Source organism: Lagenorhynchus albirostris, chromosome 9 (genome assembly GCF_949774975.1).
Source record: "Lagenorhynchus albirostris chromosome 9, mLagAlb1.1, whole genome shotgun sequence".
Classification (NCBI taxonomy): Eukaryota; Metazoa; Chordata; class Mammalia; order Artiodactyla; family Delphinidae; genus Lagenorhynchus; species Lagenorhynchus albirostris.
In genome coordinates, this window is record NC_083103.1 from 100,719,889 (window position 1) to 100,739,478 (window position 19,590).

General features: G+C 44.0%; 1 protein-coding gene across 1 annotated transcript; it reads left to right on the forward strand.

Moving 5' to 3' along the window:
* The first annotated feature begins 566 nt into the window (after positions 1–566).
* Positions 567–17,402, forward strand: DDX25 (DEAD-box helicase 25). The gene is made up of 12 exons (XM_060158009.1): positions 567–629; positions 1,249–1,315; positions 1,568–1,612; positions 2,117–2,252; positions 3,455–3,547; positions 3,659–3,761; positions 5,325–5,439; positions 6,451–6,628; positions 12,210–12,447; positions 13,627–13,789; positions 15,810–15,998; positions 17,170–17,402. Exons 1-12 carry the CDS (start codon positions 567–569, stop codon positions 17,229–17,231), a joined length of 1,452 nt encoding a protein of 483 aa, XP_060013992.1. The 3' UTR covers positions 17,232–17,402.
* Positions 17,403–19,590: the final 2,188 nt, after the last annotated feature.

A 19,590-nucleotide genomic window follows, 5' to 3' on the forward strand; every position in this document is an offset into this window, starting at 1 on the left:
TTACTTCCTCGCTGCATCTTTCGCATTCGAATTCATTTGTCAGATGAAACTCACCAATTCTGACTCTCCACTTTCCTATGCCATTCACTAGCCTTTCTAACATCCTGCAACGCAGAAGCGGAAATTTCGGGGGGACGCGGGCATAAGAGCTTGAAGCGGGGTGGAGGGGTCCTGCTTCACCACCAGGAGAATAGTCTGGGGAGAGGGTGGTGGGGTAGGAGAGGTAGGACTCTCGAATCAGTACGGAAATTGCTGCCGCTTAGAGTCCCACGCTGCTGTTGCTCAGCAGAGGTCAGCCGCGGGCGAACGTTCACCACGATAGCACCCCGGCCACCTTTCCAACGCCTGGCGCTGACTGGGGCACTGGCAGACCACTACAGCCAGCTCCCTCCTGCGCGGACCCCGCCCTCCTCCCCCGACTCCTCCCACCACCTCGGAGTTCGGGCGCCTGCGCACGGCGGCTGGTCGGCCCCCCGAGAAAGCCCATTGGCCGCTGGGTGAGGCCGGGCACTACCTCGCGCCTGTGGCGGCCGCACGTGCTGGGAGCGGAAGCGGCGATCGCAGCTATGGCGTCGTTACTTTGGGGAGGCGACGCAGGGGCTGCGGAGAGCGAGCGGCTGAACGGCCACGTAACTGCCACCGAACCGGGGAGGGCAAGGGGGCAGGGGCTGGAACAGCACTCCTGGAGGGAAATGTGCTGGGGAGGGGAAGGGACAGCTCCTCTACGGTTTGGAGCCGAGTATCAGATGGTGGTGGGGAGGTGTGACAAGGATTTGGAAGAGGGCCACGGGAAAGGAGACCCCGAGAGAAACAAGACCTTTGGTTTGAAAAGGCAAAATGAAGACATCTGCGGGAGGGAAAGCAGCTGGGAGCCCCAAGTAGACCCCGAGTTTTCTACTGTCCCAATTTGACCGTTAAGCCTCAGCTAGCTTCTATCTCATCTACCAACGCGCTTTCCTATCTGCTATCCCTTGCTCGTGCTGTGACCCGCCGAGGACTGTCACATTTAGACTAGAGGCTTATAAAGAGGAACGTCATATACAGGGGCAGTAGAAAGTCTCCTCCGATTTTAGGATAATTCATACAGGAGACCTGCTTCTCAAAGGAATCCGTTAATACATAATATCGCAAAGGAAACAGTATTGGCGTGGCCTTCCCTGCCTCCCTTCCAGCCCGTGTTAGGGGGTGGCACTGGGCTGCTTGATGCCTTGCTTCACAATATTGATTGAAATTTGTATCTTTCAATAGTTTTCAAACGTCATCCATCCCCGGAAGAACCTTCAGGGTATTAAGAGTACTACCGTTACAAACGTAGGTGAGTGTTGTTAAAGAAGATTGGGCTCAGTTCATTTAAAAAGCATTGCTTTCCTCATGTCCCTGGCAACTTTGGCTCCCTTAATTTAGCATTCAAGACCCTCCACTACCTTTCCAATCTTTTTACCCACTCCTCCACTGCTTGACCCTTCCTTTGTACACACTGTAGAGTCGGCAGGAGAAACTGGGATGATACGCTGGACGTTCCTGCTTGGCATTTATCTTTACAGTTGTTTCTCTTCCATCCTTTTAGACGGTTCTGTTAATAACACCGAAGAAGATGGTGAAGAAGATGGAGGTAGGAAATAAATTCATTTGCATGTATTTACTGGCATTGTTTCCTTTAATCATGACTTTCACGACGTGGGTGAGTAATACCATCTTAATTGGAAAAGAACCATCTTTGCTTCTGTTTTCTTTATAAATAGTGAATGTCAGAAGAAATACTAACTTAGGAGCCAGGATTACTTCTTTAGAGGAAATTGAAATAGAATATGCAGGAATGGGTTACGAATTTTCAGCTGGCAAGGAAATATTAGGTCTGCTGGCAATAGATGTAGGCTTGGTTGAGGTTAGAGGTTGGTGTAGCAACAGAGCATAAGAAACTGGATCCTCGTGGAAACGAAAAGGAATTCTCAGTGCTGTGTCATTCTTTTTAGAACCTTCTTTTGGAAGAAAAATGAGAGTAGGAACAGTTGCTTGATATACAACCCGTGAATGGAAGGAAGCAACTTGTTAGATGTCATTCAGGAGGCTTGACTTTCCCCCTGCAATATCCCCTGTTTTATCCTTGTTTTTCTAGTGGAATTGGCAGCTAATTCACTCTTGAACAAGTTAATCCGGCAGTCCTTAGTAGAATCCAGTCACCGAGTTGAAGTCTTACAAAAGGATCCCAGCTCTCCACTCTACTCGGTGAAAACATTTGAAGAGCTGCGGCTGTGAGTATTTTTACTTTAAGTGTAGGAAAATTCCAGAGAGCATAGCACAGAACAAACTAATCTGCTAATAATAATTATCAGGATCTCCTTCGTGTTCTAATGGTCAATATTCAAATGAGATGTGGACATTTTGCATGCAATTAAATATAGCTCAAAGAGGAACACTAGGATATCTGAATTGTCCAACGACTTGAGAACATTTTTGATGGTAAAATATTTTAAGCTTGCTGTGCTAAGGGGGATAGCTAAGCCAGACACAACCATATTGCTACTCTCCATACCAGAGTACAGATAACAGGAATTTTGATGACCCAAATACCGCTTTAGATAAGTTACAAGCTTTTACCTTTTTAATTATTTTTTTTGTCTCAGATGGTATTTAAATGAATAACTTTCCCAAATAGGTTTGCATTTCCTAGGGAGTTATCAACTGGCATTAAGGAAATGTATTTAAATAGGTCGAGTTACTGATATGGACTTAATGTAAGTGGGGAAATCCAAAATCCCAATGCCTGCTTTCTAGTTGGGGAGAAGCTTACTTATAATTAAAGGTTGGCTGCCAGTAATCTACCAATTAATCTACCAATTAAGCATGTCCAAAATGTGCATGTCATTGTAGTGGAAGTATTCCAGCCTACTTCACTTTATCCTCTTTCTGACATCTATCCTGAGACCCCAGGAAAGACGCATTTAAAAATACTGGCTCAGGAGAATGAGCTAATATTGCGTCTTCTGCTCCTAGAGAGAATTGATATAAGACTCACCTAAATGAAATTTTGTTTTCTCTGAAAATTGCCATTGAAACGTTAAAGTTTGTCATTGACTAAAAAGAAATAAACAATAAATCTCACTTAGTTTTCTGCTTGTGTGGAAAATAAAACTCTACTGGAAAATTGATGCACTTCTATCAGATGAGTTTTTCCTTTTTTTTTTCTTGGTTCAAGAGAAAGTTCAACGTTAGGCCCTTACTGCTATCCTTGGCCTGGGCTTATGACATAACTTACTACTTTAGTGCTCCAACTGTGCAGACATGATTGTATATATGTTTGAGAGTTGAGGTTTAACTTGTATATTTCCAAATATTACTTTTTATACTCACTTGCAAAGTGGCCTAATTTAGAAATGCACCTTTCAAGTTTGTATTTCTGAGTCTACTGACGCATCACAGACTTTAAGTATTTGATTTTTTGTTTTTTTGACAGAAAAGAAGAGTTACTAAAAGGGATCTATGCAATGGGATTTAATAGACCATCCAAAATTCAAGAGATGGCTCTCCCTATGATGCTGGCGCACCCGTGAGTTTCTGCGGTAGTGGTATTGCAACTGGCTAATTTTAGTCACTTATATTCAGTTTATGCCCGGGAGCTTGTATTCAGCTTATGTCCAGCACATCCTCTTTCCTACAGACCTCAGAACCTCATAGCCCAGAGTCAGTCTGGAACAGGAAAGACAGCTGCTTTTGTCTTGGCAATGCTAAGCAGAGTTAATGCCTTGGAATTGTTTCCACAGGTAAGGAAAGGCTGGGAGAGAGATGGGAATGCTTGTGGTGCCAAAGATATTTTAGTAATAGGCAATATTGCTGCAATGATGTGATGATGTTTAGAATAGACGTTCTTTCATGAAATCAGAGTATTGGGCAGCAGTATGGGGCAGTGATTGAGAGCACAGGCTTTATAGTTTGACTGGTTCCAATCCCAGCCTCTCTACTTACCAGCTGAAAGTCTTAGGCGAGGTAGTAAATCTTTTGGAGTATGTTTTCTTGTCAGTAAAGATAACACTTATAAAGGTATGGGTCACAGTTGTTCTGTTCACCCTTGAACCCTAACTTCAATCACAGTGCTTGGCTTGTAGAAACCACTCCTTAAACATTGAATGAATGAATGAATACCTGCCTCATAGGATTGTCATGCAGATTGAGTGAATTAATGTACATTTTTAGCACCGTGCTCAACATAAAGTGAGCATTCAGTAGTGATAGTTATATAGCTGTAGATCACCCAGTCCCTCGTACTCATTTAGTGGAGAAGGAAACAGAGGCTTGGAGAGGGAAAGGTCACACGTGAGGTCACAGTTGTCAGAGAGCGACTGAGCAGGGACTAGAACTGCGCTTGCCCTTCTCCCAACCTAGTGTCAGTACATGGAAAGTATCTGGTGATCTCCCTCTTTCTCCAGCCTGTGTTCATCGAATTGATTGACAAACTGGGAGCCCAAGTGTTGGGAGCGCTCAAAGCTATGGGGCAGCAAGGATCCCCTCAGGAAGTTTACAACCTGCGCAGCAAGATAACCTGTGGACATGGATGTGGGTGACTAGTGACAGGCATAGGAAATCCTGTGCTTTCTTTAGACAAGTTCAGGGAAATTTATATCTAGGGTTTGATATCATGAGTAAAAATCCTTTAGGAGAAGCTATGCTTGAACACATGTTGAGAAATGTGTGTGGAAACTGTTTTTATCACTTTAGCTGTGTTTCCCTCTATCTCAGATCCTTAATTGAAGTTCAAAAATGCGTTAAATATCACCAGTTTCTTCAATCGACATCTTCATTCATCAACAGCCACCATTTATAGGGGGGATGGAAGTAACAAATGAAAGAGTTTCAGGGAACCTTCTGCCAGAGATGTGTAAGATGGATTGGACCAAGCAGGGAGTGCTCTGGAAATGGGCAGACTTTTAATATCAGGGAAGAGGTAATGGGGACCACACTCAAGCTGTAATTAGTCTTGCATCCCTTCTCTTTTTGATTCCCAGCCCCCCTACATCCCGTTTTTCCTCTACCAAAACAACGTGACCCATAACCTTTGTTTCTTCATGACCTTTCAGAGAGGAACATATAAAAGGAAGCTGCTTCTTCATCCTTCAGCCCCTTCTCCCCTTCCATACTCAACATTCACCCTAGATCTATCAGCTGCTAAGTCGTATTCAAGTAAAAATATTCTGTTCAACCAGAATCTCCAGTTTCACTTCTGTGCCTCTCCCTCCACAGATTTTAATTGTATTTCAGAATTGCGTGATGGCTGTCATGAACCTTTCTCCTTCCCCCCTTCTCTCCCTCTCCCTCTCTCCCTCTCTCAGTGCCTCTGCTTGGCTCCTACTTACGAACTGGCTCTGCAAACTGGCCGTGTGGTCGAACGGATGGGGAAATTCTGTGTGGATGTTCAAGTGATGTACGCCATTCGAGGGAATCGAAGTATGTACCAGCAAGCCAGCGCTGGCTGATACTTTAAATCCCGACTGCACCACTGACACAGTCGTGGTATATACCTTCTCTGCTTTCTTGCCTCTAAAATGGTGGATATAATGGCACCTATATCATAGAGTTGTTACTGGAATTAAATAAAATGATACAGATAAAGCACTGTGCACACCCCTGGCACATAATAAGGACCCAGTAAATGTTAGCTGCATCATTCCCACAGCCCAGAAGAGGATGCTTTTGCTTGTTCTTTTCTGTGAGGCTCAGTTGTTTTGTGCAGAACAGCTTTTATTGTTTCACTTTTTCATTAAAGTATTACATGCATAAAGTGAAAAAAAAAACTTTAAAACAGAAAATTCAAAGGTAAAAGTGAAAGTTCTTTCAAAAACCTATTTCCGAAGACAGCTATGGTTTTGTTAACAAATCTTTGTGTGTTTTTTTGTTTTGTTTTTGAGTGCTTACAAAAATGGGAGCATTTTTTTTGTACTGTTCAAAAACTTAGGCGTTTTAAACATCTTTTCATGTCAGTATGGGTAGCCCCACCTCACTCTTTTGACAAGCTGTATAATATTCTGTCATTTATTTCATGTAACCTGTTGATAGACATTTTGGTTGTTTTCCATTTCGGGAAGATTTGTAGGCCTTTCACTGCTGTCCCAGTGTTTCTGTAGGACAATAGGACAATGGGAATGCTGCAGGGTGGCTTTTTTTTTTTTTTTCTTTAAGTAACCTGTGCCTCCCAAGTCTCAGTTAGAGACGTGTAACCCAGGGTGGCTTTTAAAATGACCGTGGGGCAGAATCAAATATGCGTGACTATTATCATTACTGTAAAGCTAGAAACTTGGGAATTTATCCTAAAACTCTGTAAAATCAAAAACCACAAAGACCCTCAGGGTTGGCACTTGGAAAACCATTATGAAATGTGTTTCATTACCGGGAATTGTAAATGGTTAGAGTCGTTTGCATCTGAAGGAAACCTTTAAACCCTTTTCCTTTGCTCCCTAGTTCCCAGAGGCACTCATGTCACCAAACAGATTATAATTGGCACTCCTGGGACCGTCCTAGATTGGTGTTTCAAGCAAAAATTAATTGATTTGACTAAGATTCGTGTGTTTGTCCTGGATGAAGCAGATGTGATGATCGACACGCAAGGATTCTCAGACCAAAGCATTCGTATTCAAAGGTAACCTTCACATCCAGCCTTTTCTTCCTGGATCTTCTGTCCAGGGAAGGAATTTCATTTGTCTGCTGCTCCTAATTGTCTTTACTACTTATTCCCCACTTCTTTCACCTTTAAAACAAGTTGGGTTTTCATTATTTTCACCAGCTCAATGGGCCTTCAGCCTGCTGTAATTTCCCAACTTCTTCATCTTGTACTCTTGCCTGATTGCTTCACTCTTGTGCTGCAGGCTTACAGATGGAATCCATATACAGTGGGTCTGCACCAAATTTTGCCAGTAATCTTATATTTGAGCAAAATTCTAAAGAGAATTCATTAAAACCTGATAGCGCTATTGTGAGGACACAGCAGCCTGGGATCAGTAGCCTAGCATCTAGTCCTGACTTTGCCTGTAAGTTGTTAAATAAATCCTGTCGATTTCCTAGGCCTCTCTCCCAGGATCACCAACGGACTTAAAATTTCAGATTATCAGCCTAACCTGAACCTTACCGAGTCAGAATTTCTGGGAGTGGGCTTTAAGAGTCTGCATCGCTCATTTTTAAATAAAGTATTTATACACTGTGTTAAATTCAAGTATAATATTGAAAGACTTGTAATGATAACCAGTAATCCCCCGCCCCAACCCCTAGAGAATACTGTCCGTTACGACATTAACTTTCATACCTTTAAATAACCTGCTCACCTTGGTATTTCTCGTTGTATATTCGTTATATACAACGTTGTTGGTTACATTCATGGCTGGTATTGATATCATTATCACAACACAAATAACGTTCACTGCTGACTATTGAATTATTATAATTATGTTTTTCTTGTGCTTCTCCCCCTAGAGTTGCCTATTTTCCTTCATTTGGTTACTATCACTGTGTAGCGGTCTTTAATTTTTCTCTACCTGTTTCATCATACGTGTCATATGTCAATGATATCTCCAGATAGTCAAATACATCTTAAAATTCCATCAGTTTCTTTTTGTCTGGAAGATCTCCCACACTCACTGTCTCCAGTTTCAGCCTGGACTGGTTGCACCCCAGTCCTGTGGTCGCAGCTGCATTACGGGCCCCCCGTCCTCATTAACAGTTTCGAATCTCCCGTCTTGTGGGTCCTTCTTCTTGGCGTACTGTTGGTTTACTGGATATGCTGGAATGTATCTGCTAATGGCTTCCTGCAAAAGGATGTGTAGGAAGTTCATTTTCTAGCCCCTGCTTGTCTGAAAATGTTTTTACTGTACCTGTAAATTTGATCTTTCGGTTGAGTTTCCCTGGATGTGGAATCCTGTCTTGAAAAGCTTTCTTCCTGTAAATTCGGAGACAGTGTTAAAAACAGAAAAGTGGTTGTTTTTTTACTATAATTAATGCTCTGTTTCCAGTGTTGCTGCTGGAAAGTCTAATGTCTTCCTGATGCTCAGACTTTTGTCTGTGATCTGTTTTTTCCTCACTAGAAGGTTTTGGAATCTTTTTCTCCGTGATGTACTGGAACTTCTCAATGATGTGCTTTGGTTCAGATCTTTTTTTTCTTCCTTGTACTAGACACATGGTACACTCTTCTCATTCCCAAAACTTGTACATGCCAGATCTGGGGAAATTTCTTATGTTACTTCTTTCCCTGCGGTGACCAGCTTTTTAGGAAGACAACCCGGGATACAGTCACAGCAGGCAAATATGTATGTACATACGTACACACACATATATCTCATATATATATAAATATAATACAGAAGAAATAATCGTACATGTGTTATTACTTTAACATAAAAATATGGAAAATATGTTTATTTGAAATCATGTATTATCCTGTACTTTCCTGTTACATTAGTGCTACTATTTAAACACAACAACTGTAGAGCTAAACTGGCAATTGTAGTAACTCATAGGAGAACTAATTAAACAATATGTATGAGAAAAATACAGCAATAATGTTTCGTCTCTGATACAGCAATTTAATCTTTTTAAACATGATAGGCTGCTTAAATTTTGGAGGCTGTGCTATTGTATATTCTATTTTTTTTTTTCTTTTTTTTTGGCCACACCACACAGCTTGCAGGATCTTAGTTCCCCAACCAGGGATCAAACCCGGGCCCTCAGCAGTGAGAGCGCTGAGTCCTGACCACTGGACCTCCCTGGAATTCCGTATTGTATATACTTAAGATACATAATTATAGAACTATTTACGAGGAGAACGTAAATACGATAGAACTAATTAAACATATTACAGTAAGTCCCCACATACAAATGAGTTCCGTTCCGAGGGCGTGTTCGTTAAGTCCAGTTTGTTCATAAGTCCAACAAAGTTAGCCTAGGTACCCAACTAGCACAATTGGCTATATAGTACTGTACTGTAATAGGTTTATAATGCTCTTCACACAAATAATACATAAAAAACAAACACAAAAAATAAAATATTTTTAATCTTACTTTTCAAGTACCTTGAAAAGTACAGTAGTACAGTACAACAGCTGGCATTACAGGGGCTGGCATCAAGTGAACAGGCAAGAAGGGTTACTGACTGGAGGAGGGAGAGGAGGTGGGAGACGGTAGAGCGGAAGGATCGTCAGCAATAGGAGACGGAGGGCAAGCTGCCGCTTCACTCACGCCTGACGTTGCTGGCACAGGCTCTGGTTCCTTGCTGGATTCAATTCTATCTACCCTCTTGAAAAACGATCCAGTGACATCTGGGTAGTAGCTCTTTTTTTCTCATCATAGATGACACGGTAGCAATGGATTGCATTCTGAACGGCTGCTGCAACCTTCATGTACCATTCTGCATTCGGGTCCTGTGTGTCAAAAACTAACAGTGCCTCCTCAAATAAAGAAAATCCCCTTGCCATTTCCTGAGTCATGAAGCTCTTCAGTTCTTCAGTTACTTCTTCCTCTTTTCTCTCTTCATCCTTTCTCTGGGCCTCCAATTCCATCAGGTCTTCATTAGTAAGCTCCTTGTGTTGCACAGCAAAGAGTTCAGTGAAGTCGTCCTCTTGCTTCAAATAAAGATACTGTACTACTGTACTCTATACAGTATGGCACAGTAAAGGACACAAAAGTACAACCACTTGTAGAGGATGCATGCACGTGGCAATATATGCCAGACACGTGAACTAACTTAACGTGATTGGACATGTGAACACACATCCACATCTTTGAAGGTTCACAACTTGAAGGTTTGTATGTAGGGGACTTACTGTACCTGTATTTAATGACAGAGACAATAATGACACTCTTTTTTCTGTCTCACAGTGTGGTAAGATGTTTTGACTCTCTCTTTTCTAGTATCCTCTGAACTCCCTGCAGCCCTCTTTTCTTGTATGTGACAGTAAAACAGAATACAGTCAAATCTAAAATTCATTTTGACTTGCAGCTCTGCCCTTATTAAGCCCACACTGATTCTTTTTTTTTTTTTTTTGGGAGTATAGTTGATTTACAGTGTTGTGTTAGTTTTCTGCTGTACAGCAAAGTGAATCTGTTATAGGTATACATATATCTAGTCTTCTTTAGATTCTTTTTTGATATATGTCATTACAGAGTATTGATTTTAGTTCCCTGTGCTATACAGTAGGTCCTTATTAGTTATCTATTTTATATATAGTAGAAGCCCACACTGATTCTTGGTATCAGTCCAGTGTGATATCCTCTGAACAAAAGTGTTCAAGCATAGAATACTTAGGAGTTTACCTACTAGCAACAGTGGTTTTTAGACTTGCAAGAATCAATTTCTAGCTCCTTCAAAATGTTCTTCCACTGTATCCGCAGGCTTGTTTCGGTGAACCAACTGTTTGTCATTCAGATCCTGTGCATTTATAAATCCATCGTTTAGGTTATCCATGTCTAAAATGTCCATCATTTTCAGACACTCTGAAGTCTATTAGATGTCATCGTAAGTGAAACCCCTTCTCCTCAGGGAAAATGATTATAAAGCACAAGGTGACTTAAACTTGTCCAACTGAAAGATGGATTCTTTACAAATTTAGTAAAGAAATTAGAAAGTCCTCAACTTGGCTGTCCTTTTCTGCTGACATTTTTCGACTTCTGCAGCAGTTTTATTCCTAAAAAAAGGAAAAATGAGTCGTTATTTGCTACAAGTTTTTGTTGCAGCCTTTACAGAACACCAGACAGCTCAGGTGCAGTCAGTACAAGGCCTCTTCACAAGTCATCAGACAGTTACGGAGACACAGTGTGTTATTTCTATTTTACTATAATCTTTTCTCCATTCTCATCCTTGACGTATTTCCAGGTTGGAGGTGGACATTCTTTTTGTCTCAAACTTTGAAAATAGGCCAACATTTTAAATCTTTTCACTGGCCAACTGCAATGGCAGGCATCTTGTAGGCACACGTCTGAGGTAGCTCTACATCCATTTCTGCACAGTTAGAAATCTTAGTAAGGCTTCTGCAAGTTTAAAATAACAAAATGACCCAAAACTTTGGTAATGAAGAGCTCAGTATCACAGGTAAGCATATTGTATGTGTTTTTAAAAGTATTGTGTACAAAGGAGGCAGGACATTTAGCTGGTAAGATCTTTTCATGTTCTTTGATAAGGAATTTATAGACTGAATGGAATATGCCAGAATGTACATTTGCACTGTCTGCTGCTCATGCGGAGAGTTGAACAAAGGCTAATTTGTATTTGGATACAAGGTCAACAGTCTTTTCTTGTATATTTTCTGTGTTGTATAAAAACTTCATAGAAGCCAAAAAGATGTTTTGAGACTCCATTTTTTCAAAACCAAGTACCTAAGAGATTGGAGGGGTGGGGCGTGTATTTTGTGTTGCCGTGATTTGAAATCTCACTGGATATACTGTAGAAGCATGGTGTCTGGTAAGATCTGAGACACTCCACTCTACACTGAGAGAGGAAAGACGTCTGTTATCAAAAGTTCCCGCCTTGTTCACCCGCAGGACACTTTACTTGCAGCCTCTGAACCAGGAAATGTAACTTGACTCAGTTTCATAGGGGTGGCAAGGGAAAGGTAGAGTCACATGTGTCCCTTTGCATGGTGTGGGCAAACTAATTCAGCTGAGCACTGGTGTGTTTGGAGGAGGCAAAAAACTTAATTTAGAAGTATTGCCTGTCTCATCCTGAACTTGCAGTAGCATCTTCCCCTTCTGCTCCCCTTTTACTTATATCCAGGTTCTTCCCATTCCAAATAGACTTAATGTGGCTGTTCTTTCCCACCCCAGAGATAGAACACCTGCCATCGAATGATGAGCCTCTGTGCCCTTCATCCGCATGGAACTTGTGCGGGATGATTGCCGTAAACAGCACCTAGACTGACACCCTAGGCTTCACGAGCCCATCTCTTCTAAGGAGAAGACTGGCGTGAAAGCCCAGATCACTTACCTACACTTCACTCTGGAGCCCCACATTCAGTGTATCCATTTTCCCAAATTCTTGGTGGGCAGGAGGGCCTGACACGTGGCGCTCTGCAGCAGGTGTAGTTGTCATGGCCGCAGCACGTTTCACGGTGACCCCAGAGCAGGAGCAGGGGCGTGGGGGGCAGCTGATGGCCGTGGGCGTCAAGTGCTGGAAGTGGCCCCCCCAGGAGAGGGACAGGCCTGGCCATCGGGTGACGGCCTTCTTTCCTCCTCTCTCGTAGAGCTTTACCCTCCGAGTGCCAGATGCTCCTCTTTTCAGCGACCTTTGAAGACTCCGTGTGGCAGTTTGCGGAGCGAATCATTCCTGACCCCAACATTATCAAGTTACGGAGAGAGGAGCTGACCCTGAACAACATCCGACAGTATTACGTGCTGTGCAGGGATAGGAAAGACAAGTACCAGGCTCTGTGCAACATTTACGGTGGCATCACCATTGGCCAGGCCATCATATTCTGCCAGGTACGTCTGCCGGGACTTGTCTTACTCGTGCCCAGGTTTCTGTGCAGGTGGAGCCGGGCACCATGTTTGGTGCTTTTTGTACATTATGTTGTTTAATCTTCAGAGCACCTCTGAATAGAGGTTATCTGTATTTTATGGGTGAACTGAAGTAATGGAATAGGACTTCAATATGGTGTGAAACAGAGGGCATCCTTCTCGTATTTCTTCTTTTCTTTCTTTCTTTTTTGGTCGCGCCACGCCGCTTGTGGGATCTCAGTTGCCTGACAAGGGATTTAACCTGGGCCATGGCAGTGAAAGCCTGGAATCCTAACTACTAGGCCACCAGGGAACTCCCTGGGCATCCTTTTAGAGGGACTGCTTCTAACACTTCCCCATTCAGGTTGATGTTTATTGTAGTGTTTCCATAGATACCCTTTATCAGGTTAAGAATGTTCTCTTCTACTCCTAACTTACTATGAGCAAAGTAGCCACTCAGTCACTCACTATTAACAGCCCCTTGTTTTTATTTTCGTATTTACTTTTCCAATCTGATGTTTTTCGTGTTCGTGTCTTGGTTGTATTTTTTCACCACCATGGGCACACTGTCAGCTCCATGAGAGCAGGCTCTCACCTGTTCCACTCACCTTCATGCCCCCACCCAGCACATGGATGGCCCTGGAAACATACTTGTAGAGTAAAGGAAAGCTCAGCTCTGCCATGTGACCATGTGACAACTAGCCATGTGACCTTGGGCAAATCACTTAACGGTTTTAAGCTTTGGGTTTATTTTTCAGTTTTTTAAAATGAACTTAGGCAGCTGCTTCATCAGATCATTATGAAAGCAGATGAACGTGGTGCACATACAGGTTTTAGCAAAGTGCCTGGCGTACACAGGATGTCATCATTGTTAGGTACCTCATTTTGTCATCAGACCACCCTGAGGGGTGGGCGGAGCATTTTATTCTCTGTTTCAGGGCTGAGAAGCCAAAGCTCTTACAGGTTGAGAGGATGTGCCCCTGAAAAGCACAGGGGAGGGCGAATCCCCTGCCACATTCTCAGATCCCTCTAGGCCCCACAGGGAAGGTGAAGCAAAACCCCTCTGCAGCACCCCCAGCTCCCATGCCCTGCAGACATGAGCGCCGCACACATAGCCAGGCTGCTTCAACTTGGGCGCCATGCTGGGTTTTGATTTTCATGCAGACTCGTCAAAATGCCAAATGGTTGACTGTGGAGATGATGCAGGATGGCCACCAGGTGTCTCTGTTAAGTGGAGAGCTGACTGTGGATCAGCGAGCTTCCGTCATTCAGAGGTTTCGAGATGGGAAGGAGAAAGTTCTTGTAACAACCAACGTCTGTGCTCGAGGTGTGTATGTATGCACTTAAAGTCAAGTTTATTGAGGTATCATTTACATATGATAAAATTCTCTCTTTCTAAGGATACGTTTCAGAGAGTTTTGACAAACATATATAGTCACATACCCATCACTGTAATCAAAATATGGAACATTTCCATCTCCCCTCAAAATTTCTCAGTGCTCATTTTCAGTCAGTCTCTGTAACTAATGACCCCTGCCAACTACTGACCAGATTTCTGTCTCTGTATTTTTGTGTTTTGCAGAATGACATGTAAGTTAAATCATACAGTTGGTAGCCTTTGTGTCTGATTTATTCTACTTGACACCATACTTTGGAATTCATCAATGTTGTTACATGTATCAGTAGGTCATTCCTTGTTATTGCCGAGCAGTATTCCATTGACTGGGTCGTACCACAATTAGGTCTTCCATTCACCAGCTGATGGACATTTGGATTGGTTACAGCTTGGAGCTGTTTGGACTAAAGCTGTAATAAACATTCATGTATAAGGCTTAGGTGGACATATGCTTTCATTTCTCTTGGGTAAATGCCTAGGAGGAGGATTTCTGGGTCATGTGGTAAGTGTATGTTTAGCTTCATAGGAAACTGCAAAACTGTTCTCCAGAGTGGCTGTACCCTTTTGCATCTCTACCAGCAATATAGGAGAGTTCCAGTTGTTCTCCATCCTTGTCAGTAATTGGTATTGACACTCTTTTTTCATCTTAAGCTTTCTAGTAGATGTGTGTGGTATCTCGTGTTTTCAACTTGTGCTCCCTAACGACTAATGATGTTGGTCATCTCTGAGGTGTTTTTAATTTTAAAACTGTTGACTACTGGAAGAAAAATCTTTGTTTTTTCAAGAGGAGGGCCTTCGTACTTTCCTCATTCCTCCTGTATCCTTGCCTACACTGCATACTCAAACCATGTTTCCTAATTTATTACTAGTTCACCAGGTAGAACCGAGGACCTGCCCTGAGTGCTGAGCTTGGCATTTGGAGGAGGAGCCTAAAAAAGGATGAGGTTCCTTCCCCTCGGGAGCACGCTGCCTAGACTCCTGACCTCTAGACCAGCACTAGCCAATAGAAATTTTTGCATTGATACAAATCTCCTATTCTCTGCTGTCCAAGCCATATATGGTGGCTGTTGAGCACTTGATGTGTGACTAGTGTGGCTGAGGAACTGGATTTTTAATTTGAATGAATTTAAATAGCCATAAGGCCAACGGTTACCATACTGGACAGCACAACTCCAGACCCCAGAGAAAAGAGGGCACAAATTGCTCCAGAGTCAAAGCACAGTACAGGGAGGTCAAGGATTATGACCCAGACAGCTTCTTAGTGTTGAGGAATGGAGGCACCAGGTGAGCACACACGTTAGGAGTGAAAGGTGTGAAAGGAAGGGGAGAACTCCTGGAAGTCTCGAGTTGTTTGTACTTTATCCTGTACTGTTTGGGCAGCTGGATTCTAAACACAAGTGCTCTGGACGTTGCTGTGGTGACCACGGTGACGATTAGAGGAGTGGGAGATGAGGGACTGGGGAGACCAGTCCGGAAATTGTTGTAACAGTTGAGGCAGTGGATAAAATGCCCTGATGAGAACAATGGCCGTGGAATGGGGTGGAGCTGGGGCCCTGTGATGGGTAAGGGGATGTGAGACTAAGGGGCTTGCTGGGCACTTAGCACAGTGGGGGTGGAGAAGATGGAAGGGCTCTGTGACCTGCTGCGAGCCCCTCCCCAACACACACGCACACGCGCACGTGCACACACACGCACACATGCATGCACACGCGCTTTGTACATATTTAGACTTATGTATAATTCACTTCTACTGACACTCTTATCCAGCATCATAGACATACATACTTGGAAGCAAACTGCCTGACCGAAGGACCTATTTCATTGATGTAAAAGCAGGTGTGATTTACAGGTTGTGTCCATTAAATGAGAATTCCCTTGGCAAACGTGGTTCTTGAATAGCTATGTCCTGAGGAAAATGTTGCAGGACCCTGCAGTGTCGTTCCTCTTCCAGGGATTGATGTGAAGCAGGTCACGATTGTTGTGAACTTTGACCTGCCTGTGAACCCGGCAGAGGAGCCAGACTATGAGACCTACCTCCACCGTATTGGGCGGACAGGCCGCTTTGGGAAGAAAGGCCTTGCCTTCAACATGATCGAGGTGGATAAGCTGCCCCTGCTGATGAAGATCCAGGACCACTTCAGTGAGTAGTACCCTTTGTGCCCAGAGCTGTGGACCTGCCCACGTTGACAGTGACGATGTGTGTCATGGACCTCGAGCCCAGAGGCTTGTGGTCGGGTGGGGGCAGGAGCCAGGGAGGAGGCTTCTACTTCTTAGTGCCAGAGTTCCTAACAGGAGGCGGGGGTAATTAAAGGAAGCTGTGAAAACCAAGTAGAATTGATAGGAGCTCGTATTTCTATCTTATTGCTCATTCCGGGATCTGGAGCAGATTTTACGTCCATGAAGAGCCACCCTAGGCAAAGTAATAAGCTCCTTTAAGATGATATTGTGTCCCCAGCTTCCTTTTTTATGTACATTTTTCCCTTCCTGTTGCCCCAGCGACCAACTAGGACAGTCCTAAATCCTGAGGCCTGCTGCCTTCCTCCAGTGCCCGCCCCCCCCCCATCTAAACAAGGCAGGCTCTGCTAACCCTCTGGGGCTCTTGGACAGGCGTGTTGCAGTCTGGTGGAAACTTGAAGGGTAACAGAAGCTGAGATGTCCCCCTGCCCCAGGGCCCTGGATAGATACGGCTGCGGAGCAGGCGAGGAAGAACCCTCGCAGGACTCCAGATGTATCTTTCACCTTTAGGACAATGGTACTTAACCTCTGTGGGAAGCAGAGGACACTATCCCCGGGGAAATGCACACAAGCACATATGTGCAATTTGGAATATAATGTTAAAAGGTTTGCAGACTGGCTGTGGACCCTGCAGGGAAGTTGATTAAGCACCCCTGCGTTAGGATAACGGAGGAGGGATGGGGGCGGAGAAAGAACCATTAAGATCACTGTTGCTATGGTAATCAACACTCCCTGTTGCCATTCAGCAAACCTGCCCCCTCAATGCACACGCCCACTTCACCCTCCTGAGCTCAACCAGGCACCTTCCCAGGTTCCCCTCTCTGCACTCTGGCGATTTTTTTCTGCCCCACAGTATTTAGACATGTATGTTGTCTTGTCTGGTGCATTTGATGCCATTGTAGTTAGTATGGATTGGTTATTTGGATACCATCCCTTCCTTACCTAATCTAGAGAATGTCCCAGTATCTCGAGGCTTTCCATACAAGGTGTCACTATCTTCAGAAATGTAATTGGATGGAATGAAATTTCGTTTAGGCCCTGGGATAAGACTGTTCCATTCTCTTTTGTTCTTTTAGACAGCAATATTAAGCAACTCAACCCTGAAGACTTGGATGAAATTGAAAATATTGAATATTGAAGAAAGAACTTTATCGTTTACAAGTGTTCTGGTTTATGTGAAAGTGATTTTTTACGTTGAGCCTTTTTCAACATGAAACTGTTAATATATGGCAAAATAAATGTTGTGGTAGCCTTAGTTTTAAGACCTGAGGTCTTTCTGAACCAAATTGATGTGAAGCACTTGATCCTTTTGAATAAATAAAGGGAGATTATTTCTTACTCCAATCTTTTCACAGATAAACATCTTTGCGTGGGCTACTGGGTTGTTGTGGGATTTAGTTTATAGAATCTGAGCAGGTCATGCCGCCTGTGAATATCTCACGGTGCCGCGAGATGGCAGTAGAACGTCACTGTTTCTGGAATTTGAGTTGGTCAAGTGAAAAAACCACACGTCTTCAGATTTGCTCACTGCTGCCCCTCCCACCCCTAATGTCTTCCCTACCTCCCCCTCGCCCCCTCCCCACACATGCACGCACCCGTGCACCCCCTGCACAGATACACACTCTCACGTGTGAGTGCGGGGTGAAACCTTCACAAAGTAAAACGATTTGAAAGAGTATTTTGCTTCTTTTTTAGTGTTTCAACCAACACAGAATTTCAAGATATTGTTCTATTTTACTTCTTAATGTCTTCAAATTAGAGAAGATTTAATCCATCATCGTTTATGTCATAGTCTCTGGAAACGTGGCTTTATTATAGACATTTCTTAAAAACAGGCAGTGGAGGTGGGGGGAACCCACTTGCCTTAGTAAAGAGGTGACACTTCAGGGAGCCAAAGGGTTTCACTTTTAAGAACTTAAAGGTGTATCTGAGAATCCTGGATGTTTTCCTGCAAGTCCCATTGAGATGCTTCTCATTTCTCACATTTGCTCCTAAAAAGTGAAACAGTGGGCTTGAGAAAAAGGGGGGGGGAAATTGATACTCTCCCAGAAAGCCCACAGCCAGAGCTGGGCCCCAGCTCTGTCACAGCAGACTGCCACCAGCAGCCTCAGTGAATGCGCCTGTCATCCCGGTATGGAGGGGTGTTTCTGGCCTATGTCTTCTGATATCCCATGTGCATGTCACCTGCCCATGTTGTATCCTGTGGGCAGGGCTCAGAAATACATGAAAATCGTTCAGCCTCCTCACCCCACAGCATATATTTATCGTGCACCCTTTTTGCTAAGCACCAAGGAAGAGAGATGAATAAGATGTACCAGTCATTTCAGAATTCAGAGTCTCACAGCAGAGACTCAGAATAAGCCAACATTATTTTAATAATGGTCTTTGCTTAAGGAAGGGGTTCAGAGGAGGCACCCCAAACGCCGTCGGGGCCAGTTTCCCAGAGGAGAAGACATTGTGTCTCCTCTCATAGGAGAGAACGTGAGTTGCACGGTGCCTCTCCTCAGGTACTTAGCACCCCCTTGCAGTCCCCTCAGTAGATCCACTGAGTCAGTGTTCCAGATCCAGCTGATTGCCAGAGTTACCTGGAGAACTTGGGGAGAAAATACAGATTTCTTCCCCGTACTGTGCACCAAAAAGCAAACTCTCTTAGGGTAGAGCTCAGAAACACAGTTACCTAAGGGAGCTGAAAACAGGTAAAGCAACAGGTCTTACAGACCACTGTCTTAGGGAGGAGATGCCGAGGCAAAGAGAAGTCCCAGGGACAGAATCTATAAAGAGTAGAGCTTCCGCCTCTGAAGGTCCACTCGTGTTCTCCTCACGGTACGTCTGCCTTCCTCTCTGGGCCGGATCAGCGTATCCACTCGATACCCGGCCCCCAACACAGCGCCCAGCACGTAATAGGCAGTCAGTGAATACTTGTTCTGTTGAGTGCATATTCCCTTGCCATCTCTTCCTTCACTAACGTTCTTCCTTGATGTTTGCCACCTTGGTTTTGAACCGCAGTCATATGGCGCAAGATGAATAAACGTAGGAAGTGTTTCGAGAGAGTTTGCTCTCTCTTACTATTTGAGAATTGAGTCGGACTTTGCATCATAGTCAGCTGAGCACTGGGGCCTCTTAAGTAAGATTTTGTCACCTCCCTTTCCGGTCCAGATCTGACGGGATCTCTGTCAGTTACCCTCACAGGCGTCTTGAGCGATTTCCATTTGACAGCCGTTCCCGAAGAGTCTGCAAATAGTGGGCACTCTTCCTGCCCCTTTGACCCTCACTTCCATTTGTCTCTCCACCTAGGAGGCAGAAATCCGTCCCTGTTCTGTGTGCATCACAGCCTGTCCAGTTGGGCAAGTCGACACTCCCAAGGCTGTCTTGCGGGGCACAGCTCCTCGCTCAGAACTGCCAGCAGCCTTCGCGTCTCCGTGCCTGGCCGGGCCAGGGTTGTCTTTCTCCGTGGATGCCGGCCTGAGGAAGAGTACGTGGAGAAGCCGGGAATAGCC